Source organism: Passer montanus, unplaced genomic scaffold (genome assembly GCF_014805655.1).
Source record: "Passer montanus isolate IOZ18808 unplaced genomic scaffold, ASM1480565v1 scaffold10, whole genome shotgun sequence".
Classification (NCBI taxonomy): Eukaryota; Metazoa; Chordata; class Aves; order Passeriformes; family Passeridae; genus Passer; species Passer montanus.
The window spans coordinates 12767240-12783728 of NW_024356505.1; the positions used below are offsets into that span (position 1 = coordinate 12767240).

The 16489-nt window shown below is 39.9% G+C and overlaps 1 protein-coding gene and 1 non-coding gene across 2 annotated transcripts; one reads left to right on the forward strand and one right to left on the reverse strand.

Moving 5' to 3' along the window:
* Positions 1-5394: 5394 nt before the first annotated feature.
* On the reverse strand, positions 5395-5482 carry LOC120504469. Its single transcript, XR_005628036.1, has one exon. It is a non-coding gene; the product is annotated as a small nucleolar RNA SNORD93 (small nucleolar RNA).
* Positions 5483-11212: 5730 nt separating this feature from the next.
* Positions 11213-16458, forward strand: TOMM7 (translocase of outer mitochondrial membrane 7). The gene is made up of 3 exons (XM_039707110.1): positions 11213-11386; positions 14917-14965; positions 16236-16458. Exons 1-3 carry the CDS (start codon positions 11284-11286, stop codon positions 16249-16251), a joined length of 168 nt encoding a protein of 55 aa, XP_039563044.1. The 5' UTR covers positions 11213-11283; the 3' UTR covers positions 16252-16458.
* The last annotated feature ends 31 nt before the right edge of the window (positions 16459-16489 follow it).

A 16489-nucleotide genomic window follows, 5' to 3' on the forward strand; every position in this document is an offset into this window, starting at 1 on the left:
ATATTTCTGGCTTGGAGCCAGCTGGGGAGAGAAAGCAATTGCTATAGATAGAATCCCAGAAGGTGTAACAGGAGTTGCAGCAGGCTGTTGGAGGCTGAAGTATGTCAAGAACGAGGTTAGCAATTAGTAATTCCAGAGACTTTATTTAAGTGGAGTCTGATCACAGGTAGCAGACTACACAGAATTCTAAACATGGAAGCAATTGCTGGTGTTCTTTCTACTACTTGAGACAGAAAGTATAAACATTTTTAATTTACTAAGAGTAGAACACTTCAACACACATTTAAGGGTCCTGGCCACTTGAGAGCAGCAGACTTTAAATTCCATAGATGTAGAAGTATCTTTTCCTTGTCATTAAAACTCTCATCTCAGAAGGAACATTATCAGAGGAACTGATCTTGATCAAATATGTATTTTATACATGGCATGTTCAATTTTTTAAAAATCCAAAATTAAGTTTACTTTTCCAATAAAATACTATTGGATTTATTTTGGCACAGGCACACAACATCATCATGCTCTCTATTCACACAGTACATACATCTAGCCTTTATTTTCCATGTAAAGAAATACAGGGACAAGCTTTTGGCCAACCTGCTCTACTACAGTTATTTTGCCTTATCTGTAACTCAGCTGGGCCTGCTCAGCATGACAAACACAACTGTATGTAACAATGATGTGTTTCTGAGGAAGTAATATCTTAACTGCTCCTAAATCACTAATGCTTTGAACATTTCACACATTATTTTACAAATAAAAGGTAAAGTTGGGTACAAACAAAATATACACCATCTAGGATTAGTGAAAGAAAAGATCGTTATGGAGGTGGAGGTGTATACCTGTGAAGCTTACAGCAGGCAAAACCAGCCACACCCCCAAACCTCTGACTTATTTGCCCCTAATAATGGTTAACCGTTTTCAGCAATGTATAATTAAGGATGAATAAAATAACTTTGAGATGGAAACCACATTTCTCAAAGCAGCAGTTTTTGTTAATTGAATTGTTATCTTTCTTGCTGCTTCTTGAGCTGAGGCACCCAGTGGTTTACTACAAAAGGAGCCTGTATACAAATGCCTTCAATTGGTGGTTATTTTCAGGAGAGTTTATGTTCTGCAGAAGAGTAAATTAATCTTTTCCCTTTTGAGATAGTTGCGTATTCAGGCCTCTGTGAATTATGGAAAGTGAATTAGGAGGTGACAACTCTTTGTGAAGTACAATTGCACAAGGTACAAGGAGAAAGGACCAAGAAGATTAAAGTGGCCTCTTTTATAACATATTCTTACAAAACTTCACAAAAAACTTAAAAATGTGTGAAGCCATAATGCATTCTACAGAACAACAGTCAGACACAGGCTATCATAAAGGTTTTTGGAAAGACTACAACCTAACTTAATGAATAACAAATATGCCTAAAAATGAGAAATACTTGTTTTAATAATAAAATACTACTTTAAAGTGGGTCTTTAGGCCTTTGATCTGACTGTCACCCATCTTCTTGTGAAGAATATTCTTCTTCAGATCTACAACCTGACTGTCAGGTTGCCTGCTATTTCAACAGTGTAAGCTCCTCAGTCTCCACAATTAGCAATCATTTCCATACTGTTTGCAAAAGTTAAAATAGTTTATGTTGCAAAGCACTAAATTAGATCTAAAAAAAATATGGACTTTATTCTTGTTTCTGTAGGTCACTGAGATGGGTAATCTGCAAAGTTACCACTCTATTCCTCAGTTTCTTCATCTGTAAAATAGGGATAATTATATTCAGTAGCTTTTAACAAACATTTCAAGATATACATAGTTAAGGATTAAGCAGTGTGGATTATCCCTGATGAGTAACACACAGCTGCTAATACACTGACTTATTCACTTTCATATTAGCATCTTTATTTAAACATTTGCAAAACACTCATTTTGTCAAACAGCAACTGCAAAGAGGCTTTTATCCAGCACAAGTGTAATTAGAATAGTAGAGAAGTGATGAGACTTTGAGCTCAAGACACGATATATCTGGCATTTTAACTTCAAGTAACAGCAGTAGCAAAAAGAGTTTCTAATTCAAGTCTGCCCTCCGCTGGCTTTAGCAGAACACTGCTAATAAATTTTGGATCAATAGTGTCTTTCTGTAATGAAGTGAAGGAACTAAATTAATAGAGGCTGATACATTTATTAATTGACACCTTTATTCATCATTTATACAAATTTTGTAGTAGTAGTTACATGACTTGTAATGTTTTCTAAAGTCTCATCTAGGCTGCCCTGTCACATTCATGTTTTTCAGGATTTCAAAAGCCCATCAGTGTATCATCCATATTAGAGTCGCTGGAACTAAAATACAGCATGGGAGGTATCATTCTGCATGTAGCTTTAAAGAAATTTAAAAGAAAAACTACAGAAAAATATTTTGCTTGATACAATTAATGACTCAGATACTGCTGTATGTATTAGTCAAGTACTAAAAGAGACCAGGATAAATCTGGTCTAGTACTCTGTCACTAGAAGCAGGCTGTCCCCTTAAAATATGAGAGGAAAAAAGAAGACCATTTATTACTGTGTTTATTTTAGAAAGAATTTTCCATCACAAATACCACACACAAATAACTCATCTCTAAACTCAGGACGACTCATTTTCCTTTCTATTTTTAAAGTAGGAAGGTAATGGCGATGTGGGGAACTATCTTATTTATACTTACACAGATTCATCTAGAATGATTTCAACCCTAAGGTGACAAGGGTGTCTGAAATACAAAAATCTGTATAATTATGTGCTGGATGATGTGATTGAACTGAAAAACCTCTGGTTCATACATCTTGTCATCTTCATGCTTCGTTACACATAACAGCATTTAATCTCTTGTGACTGCTACCTACATCTAAAATAAAGGAGTACAATATTGTTTCTTCACATGTGTACTTAATATACACTTGAAAAAAAGGGAAAATATAAAAGTATTACAGAAATGGCATTTTATTTGGACCACTTAAATGCTTGGAAATCAGTGTCAGATTCACAGCTTGTACCAAATGTGCCTAATAGAATTTATAAAGCAGAACACAAGGAATTTTCACGAGTTCCTTGAATGTCCTCTGCATCTGCTAAAATTCTTCCTGAAATGGTTCTCATTCAAAAATGAAAGCTTTAGGAGTCCATTAATGTTTTACAAGAAGCAGCAAAATGCACACAACTAATCTGCTGTTATGGGTTTGGGGTTGGTTGGTTTGTTTGTTGATTTTCCTTTTTGCTTTTTTGTTTTTTTGCTGTAGGCAGGAAGCTATGGAAAAGCTACTGAAATCTCATTAATCACTGTAGTGCCTACTGCTACACATCACCCTCTAAAACTGGACTCCAGCATATAAAATTACTAAAATGCAGTTGTTCTGCACTTCTAGGAGAATAAAGTTTGAGATTTTTAATAATCCTCACTGAAAAGCAGCAGCAGTGATTGAAATACTGATAGGCATTTCCCTGGAAGGTAATTTGTTTTCTGTGCAACAGTGGAAAGAGTCTTAGATGAACTTACAGGCACGTGAATCAGGCTGACAATATATAGAGAAGAGACACTAGTGTGTCTACTTGACAATGTTTTGAAATGAGTAAAATCTAAAAACATTTGTCTGGGCTAAATATGGCATATGACTCCACTAAAATAGACAAAGTATGGACAGAAATTGCGTATGAAAGGCAAAAGGGAAGCATTTTAAGAGACTAAATTCTATTAGTAGAATAGTAAAAACTTCATTAACCATGAGTTGTGCTTCATTTAATCTTGATAGCACCAGATGAGACTTGGAAAGAAAGAAAAGAGCTTTCCTTGATCGCCTTCTGGTATCTAGGAAAAGCCTTAATTACTCTTCATTATGATACTAAATTACTGATTCTAATCTTCCATGTGCTGGAAATCTCAAAGAATTTGCAGTGAAATCTGAACTACTGAGATGCAAAAACTAAAGACAGACACAAACGTTGATACTTTCCTCTGTACTGGCTGAATTTCCAGTTTGTGAAAGGCAGCTCTTGCTGCAGCACCATCTTCAGCAGGAAGCTCAGGCAGCACAGGGCCCTGGCAGGGATGTGTGAGCTGCTCCTCACCTTGCTGGGCATGGTTAGGCCCTGCTGAATTAGGAATATGACAAAAGGTTTGTCCTTAAGTTTCTGAAGTCAATTCACCCAAAGTGAACAATGAAGATAAATTAATACCTATGTTCAGTTTAAATAATTAGGTCAACATTTAGATTTACTACAAATTATTCCATTTGCTCACGTACATGACACATTTCCTTTGTTGAATGGGCAGTCTTATTCAAGATCTGAAGATACACATATTTTTACCTTTCCTTTTATGATCTGGACTCTGTAATTTGCATTACAAGTTGTTAAAAACTATAGTAATGACAGCATTAGATTGTGCTATGCTTTTAATTCTATTGAAATTAAAGCTATACTGAATTAAACTTTAATTTACACTTCAAAAAAAAAATCTGAGTTTCAAGAAATACCCTTCTTGTTTTGGAAGTTAGTTATGACAAAAAAATTATACTTAAGTATATATACAGTAAATGAAATTGCATATAATTTGTTTTACTGGGACTTAAGACAAAACCCAGAACAAACTGGCAAAAAACCCACACAACCTGTTTCATGTCTACCTGGCATATTTCAACTCAGTTCTTCTTTTTGCTTTACTTCATGTTTTCTCTTAGTTTATAACCAGAGTTAATTAGTAGCTTGTTGTATACCTTTATCTTGTAAAATCTGAGCATGCATATGAAAGCTCTACTGTAAATCAGTGAAGCGACTGCTGTGCATCAATCAGTTACATTTTCAAGTATTTCATTGTCAGAAAAAGTTGTTTCAGCAGCACTTTTTTTTGTAGTTGGATGCTAAGCAAGACTATTAACACTCATTGAAGAGAAAAAGCAGAATATAGCTTATAGTTAGAATTATTATTTTTCAAATGCTGCAATACTATGTCCTGTATCAGAGAGAAATATTTCATTTTTCTCTGCAAAGACTTATGTTATCAGTTTCATGGTTGTTTCACTGCTTCACAATTTACTAAGGTTGGAATTGGTATAAAGGCAAGTATGCAAGCAAAGACTTTGGAAAATCAGAATATATTATTTGTTTTCCTCACCTTGTTTAAATCATAGTAAAAATTTGCCTAAAATAAGCATCTTTTAAGTCCTTTAAAATCTTTATATATATGTGTTGTTAAAACAACATATTCTTCAGCAATAAAAATTTATTTGAGATCTGTCTACAAAGAAGAAATTTTACATTAATAAAATACCTTTAGAGGAAAATCCTCCTAGAGTTATCAAAACCTTTGCTGCTCAGCTGCTTAAAAAAGAGCTTACTTAAAAAACAATGAATGAGTAAACATGGGTATTAATTTTGGCCTCAGAAAATCCTTTTATCCATCAGATTTTTGCGTATCATTGATTGTTTATAAGGAATCAGATTATTGTTTTCATCCTTGGCCAAATACTGCAATCACAAAAACATGCATTGAAGAACTGTTGCACTTTTAGCAAAACTATATATGGTAAAAGGTAGCAGCATGTCTAAGTGTAACATTTAATTTTCATTATTAGGCAAAGATGTGCAGAATGGGAAAGTCATGCTTCAAACAACACTATAGTTCTGAAGCAGGTAATATTCAATTTTTAAGCACATCAACAGTTCTTCTCAGAGGTCTCTAAAAGCTTTTGATGAGGTTATTTCAATGCTGTCTCACCTCAGACTGCTGTTTCTCCTTCCCTGGCCTCAGAAGCTGTAATGAAAAATAATGAGATTATAACTCCATGTTACCACTCAGTTTTGGTTTATTTTTAAGTAAATTAATTGTACAGTTACTGTAATAAATATACAAAATTACTACACTTTGCCATTTGTTCCTGCCACTCTGATCATTCTACTAATTTTCAGCAATTTTCAGAAAGCAGCCAAGCCCCACACAGCCACCTGCTCACTATGCCTCACAAACACTGGGATCAGGGAGAAAATCAGAAAAGTGAAAGCCAGAAAACTCATGGGTTGAGATAAAGACAGTTTAACAGGGAAAGCAAAAGCTGTGCACACAAGCAAAGCAAAACAAGGAATTCATTCATTGCTGCCCATGGGCAGGCCATCCCCAGGAGAGCAGAGCCCCATTGCATCCAACAGTTACCTGGGAAGACAAACACCATCACCCCAAATGTCTCCCCTTCCTCCTTCTTCCCCCCACTGTATATACAGACCATGATGTCCCATGGTCTGGAATATCCCTTGGTCAGCTGGGGTCACCTGTCCTGGCTGTGTCTCCTCCCAGCCTCTCATGCACCCCCAGTCTCACCAGCATGGCAGTACAAAAGGCAGAAAAGGCCTTGGCTCTGTGTAAGCCCTGCTCAGCAATAACAAAACTTCTCTATATTATCAACCCTGTGTTCAGCATGAGTAGAAAATACAGCCCCATACCAGCCACCATGAAGAAAATTAACTCTACCCCAGCTGAAACCTCCACAGCGACTGGGAATATCACTTTTCTTGGAAATATCCCATATCAGACAGTGACCAGAGTATATCCAACAAGTATCATACAGGAAGTCATATGAAGATTCTAATTTGGACAGAAAAATTTTATATGCATTACAGCTCTGCTTTCCAAGCATGTTTGGAAACTATGCCAAATGCAAGAACTGAAATATACTCACCCCAAACTAATCCAGGTCTCAATAACATTCAGGAGACATTTTAGAATTCTGGTTGTTTTGCACATGACCTAACTGGACAGCCTAAGTCTTTGCTCTTTTAACTGTAGTACTTTCCATTTCTCTTTGTCTCTGTCTTTTCTTGTCTTTGTGAAATGAAAAGGAACATTTCCCATATCAGTGGTACTGCAGAGAAGCAGGGATTTATTAGACTAAATGAATAGGAATACTAAAATGGAATAGAAGGAACATCATTATTAGGGCACAATAAAAATAGGAAGTTTAGTCGTAACAATGAAGTGAAATAGAATGTCTAGTCATAATATACTACTGTTTTTACTGACATCATAAAGATTCAGCCTGCAGTGGAAAGCTGTTGAAGAGCTCTTCCTTATTTCTTGTGCTATTTATACTGATTTATGGTATAATCCTGAAGTATGAAGAATCCACCACAGTGTCTTTGAAATCTAAGTTCCTCCTAAATAGGGTCAAACTCAAACTTTGTTCCCAAGCAGATGAATTTAATGCAGCTTCTTGTCAGTAAATTGGGGAAATCTCAAAAGAGAGATTGGTAAGTGCATAATGGAGGCCTGCAGGAATTTCCTACAAAGTTCACAGTGATTTTTCACAGACTTCAATGTGTCACTGCACTTTGTCTCCTTCATCGGTCTCTGAGTTGCATGTACTGTTGCACGGCTTTTCTTTGTGGTTTGCTGAGATAAAGCTTTAGAGGTCTGGAATTCTTTAAGCTGAAGGGTACCCTTTGCACTCAAAAAGACATGTTAAAGCCATCTGATCCAGTGACATTATTCCCTGAATCCGACACTTCAGCAATTCAGCCTGTCTATAAGAATCTCAATTCCTTCAGTTACCAATAAAAATGGAAATATTTGGCCATTTTACCATGAGTACAAGTGATATTTATTTGCTGTGAACACACTTGTGGAATTATTGTTAATTGAGTTAATAAAACAGTAGGGATTTATGTTCTTGTTGTCCCAGTTGAAACCTCTGCAATTTTGTTTCTGATTTTATTGTTATTGCTGATCACATGAAGCTATAAGGCAAAAGAAATTCAAAGATTTTTTTTTTTGTAACAAAAGACGTTCAACATCTATGGTATCACTAATTCTCTTCTGTCATTCCAGCAACTGGGGCTCTTGTTCTCTTTAGTTAATAGATACACCATTCCAAGTGGTTTTGTCTTCATTATCAGCCACAAGAAAAAAATCAAATAAAATCAAAATCCTTCACAGAAGCGTTACCACAATAACTTACAAACATGAATACTCACAGCACACCCATAAAATCCTACTTCCATCTTCTCCAGGCAGTCACCTCCACCTTACACTACCCATTTCTTTGGGTATTAGGTTTTCTCCCTTCAAAACAACTCATTGTTTCATGCCCCATCACAGGCACATTTGTTTTTAGAGCATAATTGCCAATTATTTACGTGACTAGCGCTGTCCCATGAACTTGCAGGGGGGATGACTGCTGCTCTCCTTCTCCCTTGTCCGAGTCAGCAGACCACCAAAGGACTGTTGAGCTCTTACACCCTCTAACATCCTGGGTGACACAGGAGCCAAACAAAGTCATGGAAAACTTCTGGAGTCAGCACAACCATTCATTGATTTAGTTTTTGTTTTTTTTTTTATTTTGGTGGAGGTTTTGTGGGTTTGTTGGCTAGCTAGTTGAGGTGTTTTAGTGCAAATATGTTATGTTGGAGAGTTTGAGACTATGGATGTGTGTTATGATGAAGTAAGTGCTCTTCTCCAGTCACAATTCTTCGTTTACAGACATCCTTTCACAGCTTCAGTATGTAACACTATGTAGATCTAGACTGGTAACTATACAGAATCAACACTGGTTTATCTGCATACCAACACATACCCTTGTGCTCTTCCAGCACTGATTTTGTTTGTGTGAAAACTGGCAAAGTAATACTAACTTTCTTGCTATTAATTTCCTGTCTTCTGCAGTTAATGAAATAACCTGCAAGCTTTTAGTCAAACATTCAAATTGGCAGACATGAGAAACGAAGGCTAACATGTTTCTGTGCTCTGAAAATTACTCCTTGACTCAAAGTGTGAAGGGAAGAAGAGAAGATCTGGTACATGTGGCACACTTTGGCGAGTGTCCTTTCTCAAGAACACCCACAATAACATTATATGCACTGTCATGTGATACAGTTAAACCAATTCTCAAAGGAGACAGAGCAACTGTTCAACCCTTCCTATCAGGTGATCTGTACATTCGACCTTCTGAATCCCACTTGCACTAAAATTACAGGAAGGAAAAATACCTTTTGAATTTCATTCCACCACAGTGGGCCATATTTTATTGCCATATTTTGTAAGAGATTATTAACAAGCTGTGTGCTGTAATAAACAGTTGGTTTTGTATGTCTAGAAAGAACAAGCTGTAACAGTAACCACAGTGTGAAAACAGATCTTACTTGGCCTTAACTACAAAGGAAAATCAATTTAATACAAACTGCTGAAAAATAGGTTCCTACAAGTCAAAAAGCCAGGTTCAATGGTTTGAGTTCTCTTTTGAGTGTGACAAGCCATTGCTGATTAATGAATGTGCCTCTTGCACTACACTGGTTCATAAGAGTCAATTTGTAATTTTGAATGTTTGTACAATTCTACTTATGTATACTAATTTGAAAAGTTTGACAAGATATACCAAAAATATTGAAATCCAACACAAACCTATGGATAGAAAGACTTGTCCTCTCAATTTTCAGTTAGAATTCCTAGAATTTCCCCACCAAAGGCATGTTCTTTTGGGAAAGGTGTAGGTTTATAGTCCTATGAACTTCATATTGATGTTCATGTTGAATACAGACAGCACTGGTGCGTAACTTTTCCATAGGGATAAGCTATCCCACAAAATCTAAGCCTCTATTTTACTTGTCAGGTATCATTAAATGTGTGTCAGTCCTTGTGACTAGAAATACTGGTGTATCCCATGTTTAATGTGTTTGGAAGCACAGGGCACTGGGACTGCTGTAGAGCAGGAAAGGCTGTGCATTCTGTAACATGACTGGACTTTTGTGCCATGACCTCACCAAAATATTCTTTCATCCCCCACACTTTCATAATTCAGAGTCCATGGCAAAAGCCAGCCATGGGCTGCCAGAACCCCTCATGCTGCCTGCAGTTTGCTACCTGCCTGTACCTGGAGAGCAAGTAGTGAGCTAAAAGCTCCTGTTTTTATCATCTTGAAATGGCAGAACAGGCACCCATACACTGCAAGAGTAAATGGTATATCTGAATAAATAAGATTTATTATATCCCTGGATTTTTTCTTGTCTCTGAAATGCACTGACTTGCTGTTAGTCTTAATGTGACAAAATGGCTACAGGAGTTCAAGTAACTGCAGTAGAACTTTGCTATAGGTAGCAGACATGATACAGCCTGATGGTGTTAGCTGCTGCAACTGCATTAGTAATAGCAGAACCTGAAGACCTGCATCTGGCTTGGATCAGCAAAAGGCAGGAGGTTACCTGAGAAAGAATGAAAACATGGTAAAAACATGATCAAAATTATTGAGTCAAAGGCCTAGACACTACACAGCAAGATGTCATGTAAGTTGTGTCAAACAAACAGTAGCTTGGTGGTTAGGGCACTGCACAGACAGAGGGCACTTATTTATTAGTTAAAAAACAAAATGCCTCAGTGCTTATCTGGGCTGTGAGGTTTTTAAGGACAACAAGCTCCAAGCGCTGTACTGGCAGTTTTTAGGTATCAGGTCTCTCCCCATATTTCTAGTCAAGTTTTCACTCCCTGAACTCCTGGTTTCCATGGACTGGATATATCACACAGCCTGGTATCAAAGACCACAGAATATCCTGAGTTGGAAGGGACGCACAAGGACCATCGAAGTCCAACTCCTGGCCCTGCACAGGACATGCCAAGAGTCACACCATTTGCCTGAGAGCACTGTCCAAACACTTCTTGAGCTCTGTCAGGTTTGTGCTGTAACCACCTCCCTGGGGAACCTGTTCCAGTGCCCAACCACCCTCTGGGTGAAGAACCTTTTTCTAACATCAAGCCTAAACATTCCTTGACACAGCCTCATGGAGAGCTTCATGGAGAGGCATTTCCAGCTTCCTCCAGGAACACTTTTGCTTATCACTCCATCTGTACCCTTCACTTACCAAAGGCACTTCCTACCCTCCAGAGGCGGCGTGTGAGCAACACCTCGAGAGCTCCGGGGAAGAGCAAGCACAAGAGCGCGGCAGGAGCCGAGGCGGGCAGGGAAGCCCACAGCGCTCGTAGCCCCCGCGGCCCCTCACAGCGGCCAGCCCGCTGGGCCGATCCCGATGCCGCTGCCGATCCCTCAGCCTGCGGCGCTGGAAGGCGGGCGGGACAAGCCCGCTGGGGTCGCGGCGGGCAGAGAACCCCCGGCGGGCCAAGGGCACCCCGCAGCCGCCATTTGCTCGGCCGCCCGAGGGCACGGCCAGCCGCGGTCCCCGCCCCGCAGCCGCGCCATGGGTCCCGCCCAGCGCACGGCGCTGCTACGAGAGCGGCTGCGCTCCTCCTCCTTCTCCTCCTCTTCCTCCTCCTCTCTGCCCCGCCGCCGGGATGCCGAAGCTTAGCAAGGAGGCCAAGCAGCGGCTACAGCAGCTCTTCAAGGGCGGCCAGTTCGCCATCCGCTGGGGCTTCATCCCCGTAGTGCTCTATCTCGGTCAGTGCCGGGCGGGGGACGCGCGGGGGCCCTCGGCGGCCATTGCCGAGGCGGGTCTGGGGCGGCCGGCTCCGATGGCCGCTCTCCGCCCCCCGGCCCGTCCGGACGCTGCCGGGGAGCGGCGGGGCCGAGGGAAGGGCCCGGGGCCCGGGGCCGCCCCGCCGCGCTGCCCCCGCCGCCCGCGGCCATGGCCGCGCATGTGCGCAGGGGAGGGCGGGGTTGCCCTTGGCAGAACTGAGGCGGGGTGGCTTTTTGTTATAGTTGGGTTTTTTTGTTTTTGTGTTTGTATGGTTTTTGTTTGTTTTCCCCTTTTTTTTTTGTAAAGAAGTATTTGATCTTCCCCGCTCTACTCGGCCCTAGCGAGGCCACATCTGGAGTGCTGTGTCGAGATCTGGGCTCCTCAGTACAGGAAAGACGAAGAGCTGCTGGAGAGGGTCCAGCACAAGGCCGTGAAGATGATTAAGGGACTGAAACATCTCTCCTATGAGCAGAGATTGCGGGTGCTGGGCCAGTTTAGTGCAGAGAAGAGAAGGCTGGGAGGGGATGCCATTAAAGCATACAAATATCTTAAAGGCAAATGCCAAGAGATTGGAGCCAGGCTCTTTAATGGTGCCCAGGTACAGGATGGGGAGCAATGGCCATAAACTATAACACAAGAAGTTCCACCTCAGCATGAGGAAGAAGTTTTTCGCGTTGAGGGTGGGAAAGCACTGGAACAGGCTGCACAGGTGGAGTCTCCCGCTCTGGAGACATTCAAAGCCCACCTGGACACGTTCCTGTGTCACCTGCTCTAGGTGACCCTGCCTGGGCAGGGGTGGACTAGGGAATCACCAGAGGTCCCTTCCAACCCTACCAATTCTGTGGTTCTGTAATAAAGAGGTTTTTGACCCTTCTCCTCCCTGGAGGCTAATCCTGTGTGAGTGCCCCTCTGGGGAGTGGGCAGAGCAGGGAAGCAGCCAAACAGCAAATGGGGCTGCCATTTAACCCTGTGTCAGTGACTGGGCTGTGCTTTGTGCTGTAGGGAGTCTGTGGTGAGCAGAACGCTGGGAGCTCTGCTTCATGGCACTGAGGACATTGCCAGCCTCTGGCTGAGATTGACTTTCCAGCAACAGGAATACAGGTTACAGTCTCTCTCCCAAAATAGTATGGCTCCTGTTTCCAAGCTGCAGTGGAATGTTAAGGGGATGCCTTGATGTTGTGCCTGGTGCCAGGATATATTTTCCTTGCTCCTGTCATCAGGCTGGTTTGCCATCACTACTGCAGGGTAGTTCTCCTGCTGAGTTAGAGCTGTGTGCCATCAGCCATCCTTGTTAAAGAGAGGCCGGACACTTTTGTTCACTTTTTTTATAACAGGGGGCCCAGGAAGGCTGATCCCTGCAATTCATTTGGCTTACTTTCTGCCCAAACTATTGAGCCTTTTGGGAAAAGCACCTAAACCAGGCAGGCATCTTTGCACTGAATGCAAACATGAAGGAGGGCTGGGAGCTTGATCCAGTCAAATCTGAGAGGTTATTTTGATTAATTGAAGGGAGGGCAGTGCCTGGTTTGAAGGGCTTTGGTTGTTTATAGGTAATAACCAGGAAAACGTTGGTCTCTTCAGCTGTCACAGAAGTGCTTTAAAAACAACTGCAAGCAAAAGAAGTCACTTCAAAAATGATGGAAAAAAACTAATTAGCATTATTAGGTCTTTAATTGCATTTCCATTTTTAGTTTATAAATTACTTTAAATTTCAGCAGTGTTTTGTGACCTAATTTGTTGTTGAAGTTTTGTTTAGATTTTACGTCCATGACAGTATCTGTGGATGTTGGAAAGATGGTCTTTCTTCTTGGTGACATCAGTGTCACACTAGTGACACTAGTACGTTACATTGGTGACATTAAATAAGTTACTTCAAATTGTATAAAACCACCTTACTGTATTTACAGTTGCGCTAACATCAGGGTGCCTAGTATATTTTTTGTTATGTAGCAGTGAGAAATTTAAATTCTAGTAGTTTAGGTTCATATCTCCAGAAAATAAGTGTGCTGTAGCACATCTACATTGCCTTCTTATAAATTTATCTGCAGTAATGAAAGTATAAGCAGATGGGAAGGGGAAGTGCAGATGCCACCTTGTTTGTCATGGACATGTGGAGGTGGCATGTACCCAAAGTCTGCAGGATTAGAAGAACCTCTTCTCTACTAGGATTACTTTTGAATCTGGGAGGGAAGGTGTGACCCCGTGTGTATCAAATACACACTGAACTAAAAATAGGCAAGGAAATGGTCAGCAAATTTGAGCCTGTAGCTTTCTCTGCAAGGCTTTCTAGCTCAGGGCATGTACGAGGAGCCCAGTATGAGAATGACCCATAACTGCACATTGATGGGGTTTTGTTGTATTTTTTTAAACTTTCTTTGAAGTGGCTGCCCTGGTTTTAAGTCAGTAAATTAGAGCAATGCAGTTATGTCACAGAGTGTGGCTGCAATTGATGAATTTTTAAGCTGTGTTGCTGGACAGTGTGGCAGCCAAAGAACTTAGGTCAGGATGTCTAATAGTCTCAGATCATTCAAGGTTATCTTCAAAGAGCTTTTCCAGTGCCTGTGAAGTTAATGGAAGTTTTTCCATTAACCTTTGTGGCCTGTGTTTCAGGCAACATGACATTAATTATTTATTTTCTGTGAACGAGGGAAATAATATACTTTTCCTGAAACATTCACTTATAGATAGCTAGTGTAGTGTTGAACAGTGCCTGAATTGCATTATTCTGTTTCAAGACTTTTATTTTACAGTCCAGAGAGCAAAGATACTTCATATACTAAACCTTCAGCTGCTTCCTAGTAAACATATACTTTAGTCAGTTGGTATATTTGAGTCACTGGGGGCTGGGGATGAACTCTTTGTAGTTAACTTTCATTTCATTTTCCTGGGTATTAGAAAACAACTTGTTGGTTTGCAAGCTTTAATAGTATGTAACTTTCTCCAAAAAGTGCCAATCAGAATAGAAGATTTGAAGTTAAATTGATTTAACATTTAGCATTCTGTTATGCTAAATTGGGTGAACTGTTACTGAAATACTGCTTTTAAGTTGTGTGTCAGATGTCATTGTAGAATTGCCTGCTAGGCCTCAAGGTGCTTACTCTACACCAGTTTTAGGTGTCTTTGTTGGTAGAGCCCTGCTGGGTTGCTTTCTGAACAGCATTTAACATCTGTGTGTGTAAAAGTATGTGTGTCTTGATCTCTGGCATAGATGACTTCCTTCATCTCACACATTTAGTTGATCCTGAATTTTAGGTCAGGTAAAGATGTAGGTAAGACTTTAAAAAAGAAAAGTGTACACTGGTATTTATTTTCTTTGCTTTCTAACCGTTGTGAGAATGTGCATTTTTTATTCAGGTTAGTGCACAGCTGAATCACAATTCTATGTTCAGTATTTTTTTTTTTCTTATTGCTATGTAATGGGCTGGAATAACCTCACAGAGATTTAACTATGTAGGAATCTGCACATACTTGTTTATTTTTATATATGTATATAATGTATGTTTCACTTCAGGTTTTAAAAGAGGTGCAGATCCTGGAATGCCTGAGCCAACTATCTGGAGGTATGTATTGGTTCCAAATGTACGTACAAACCCAGCGCAGATAGTTACTGGTTTGGGTGTTACCCCTGGCCAGTAACAGTTGTGAATGATGCTTCCATCCCTTGTTTTTTATTTTTGTGGTTCTTGTTTCTTTGGAAATTCACATGACAAGTCAGCAAAGTTCTAGTTCTTGGGAAGATGTTTCTCTTAATCTTGCATAGTTTTTGCTATATGGAACTTCCTGTGTCTTTTGCATGACAGCTGCCCTTCTAATCTGTTGTAGAGCTAGTTTGTGCAAGTTTCTGCACTGAACAATAACTTCTCAGATTTCTAGCACAAATTGAAACCAAAATCCAATCTCCTTCTGCCTTTGCAAATGAGGGAATAACACTGCATAAAAGGTGCATGAAATAAAGGCTGTATCTTTCAGTATTAGTCACTGTCATGAGGCAAAGTGGCTTTGGCTCGTGTTGCCTCTTTCTTGTGGGGCTCTTTGTTATGCTGCAATGTTATGGCATTAGTAATGCTTATGTTCTAGTGACATTTAAGTTTTATTGAAGGGCTTCCACGGGTCTAACTGATTAAAGTTTTGGAGAAAGGGTGGTTCTTCTGTCTTTCAAGAAATGCCTTTGATTACTGTGCAGGACCAGGTATTCCTAAAACAAATAATTGATGTACTGTATTGTTTGCAAAGTCATAGATTAACTCTTTGATTTACATAGTTACAGTGATGGAAATCCCATTTTTAGGATTCAGTGATTCAGTAGAAACAGTAGAAAATATGGGAAAAAAAGTAGTAAGATCATATTATAATTTCAGTGGTATCTACTGTTGTCTTAATAACCAAGTTGCTGCAATTTGCTTGCTGACAGTGTTTCTATGTTTAGCTTCACTGGTGGTTTGAGATTTCTTATTTTGGTGTGCATCTGTACTGTGTAAAAGATGTGGTTTGAGTTTCTATGTTTAGGTGGTTTGAGATTTCTTATTTTGGTGTGCATCTGTACTGTGTAAAAGATGTGTTTTGTACCAGAATATATGTACGTAGATACTATGAACAGATGTTTCGTCTAATCTGAGGCTTACAGATGCTCATTTTTGTGAGCACATGTTGGTGCTCTGCGTCCTTAAATTTTACTTTAAAGGTGGCATTATTGTAATATTTTGGGGGCTAGTGTTTCTTTAATGTACATTTCTAGGGCTGTTCCTCCAGGCTTGTGTTTTACAAATATCGATTTAAAGACAAGTACCTGCTGCAAATCTGACTTTGATTTCCTCCCCCCTCCCCTTTCAGTCTACTTTGGGGATGAAGGCTGTGGTGGTCCTGTTGTAGAGGCAGCCGATGGACAGACAGAGTGTCAGAAGATGCGTACATTCCAGAGGATGAGGCCGACACTTAGACCAGCTGGCTCAATCAGCTTGCTAATGCCATAGGTTGTACATACAACAAAATGAAGTTTATATGGACCTAACTTATTTGCATTACGGTGTACTTAAATAAATACTGTTTGAATGGATGCATATTGTTTTTAAGTCTTTGCATAATAT

What these genes read in the sequence shown, in the direction of transcription:
- TOMM7 (XM_039707110.1), top strand. Translation starts at nt 11,284, where the DNA reads ATGCCGAAGCTTAGCAAGGAGGCCAAGCAGCGGCTACAGCAGCTCTTC. An exon ending in CCCCGTAGTGCTCTATCTCG is followed by an intron (nt 11,387 to 14,916) that starts GTCAGTGCCGGG and finishes GTTTCACTTCAG; the next exon opens with GTTTTAAAAGAGGTGCAGAT.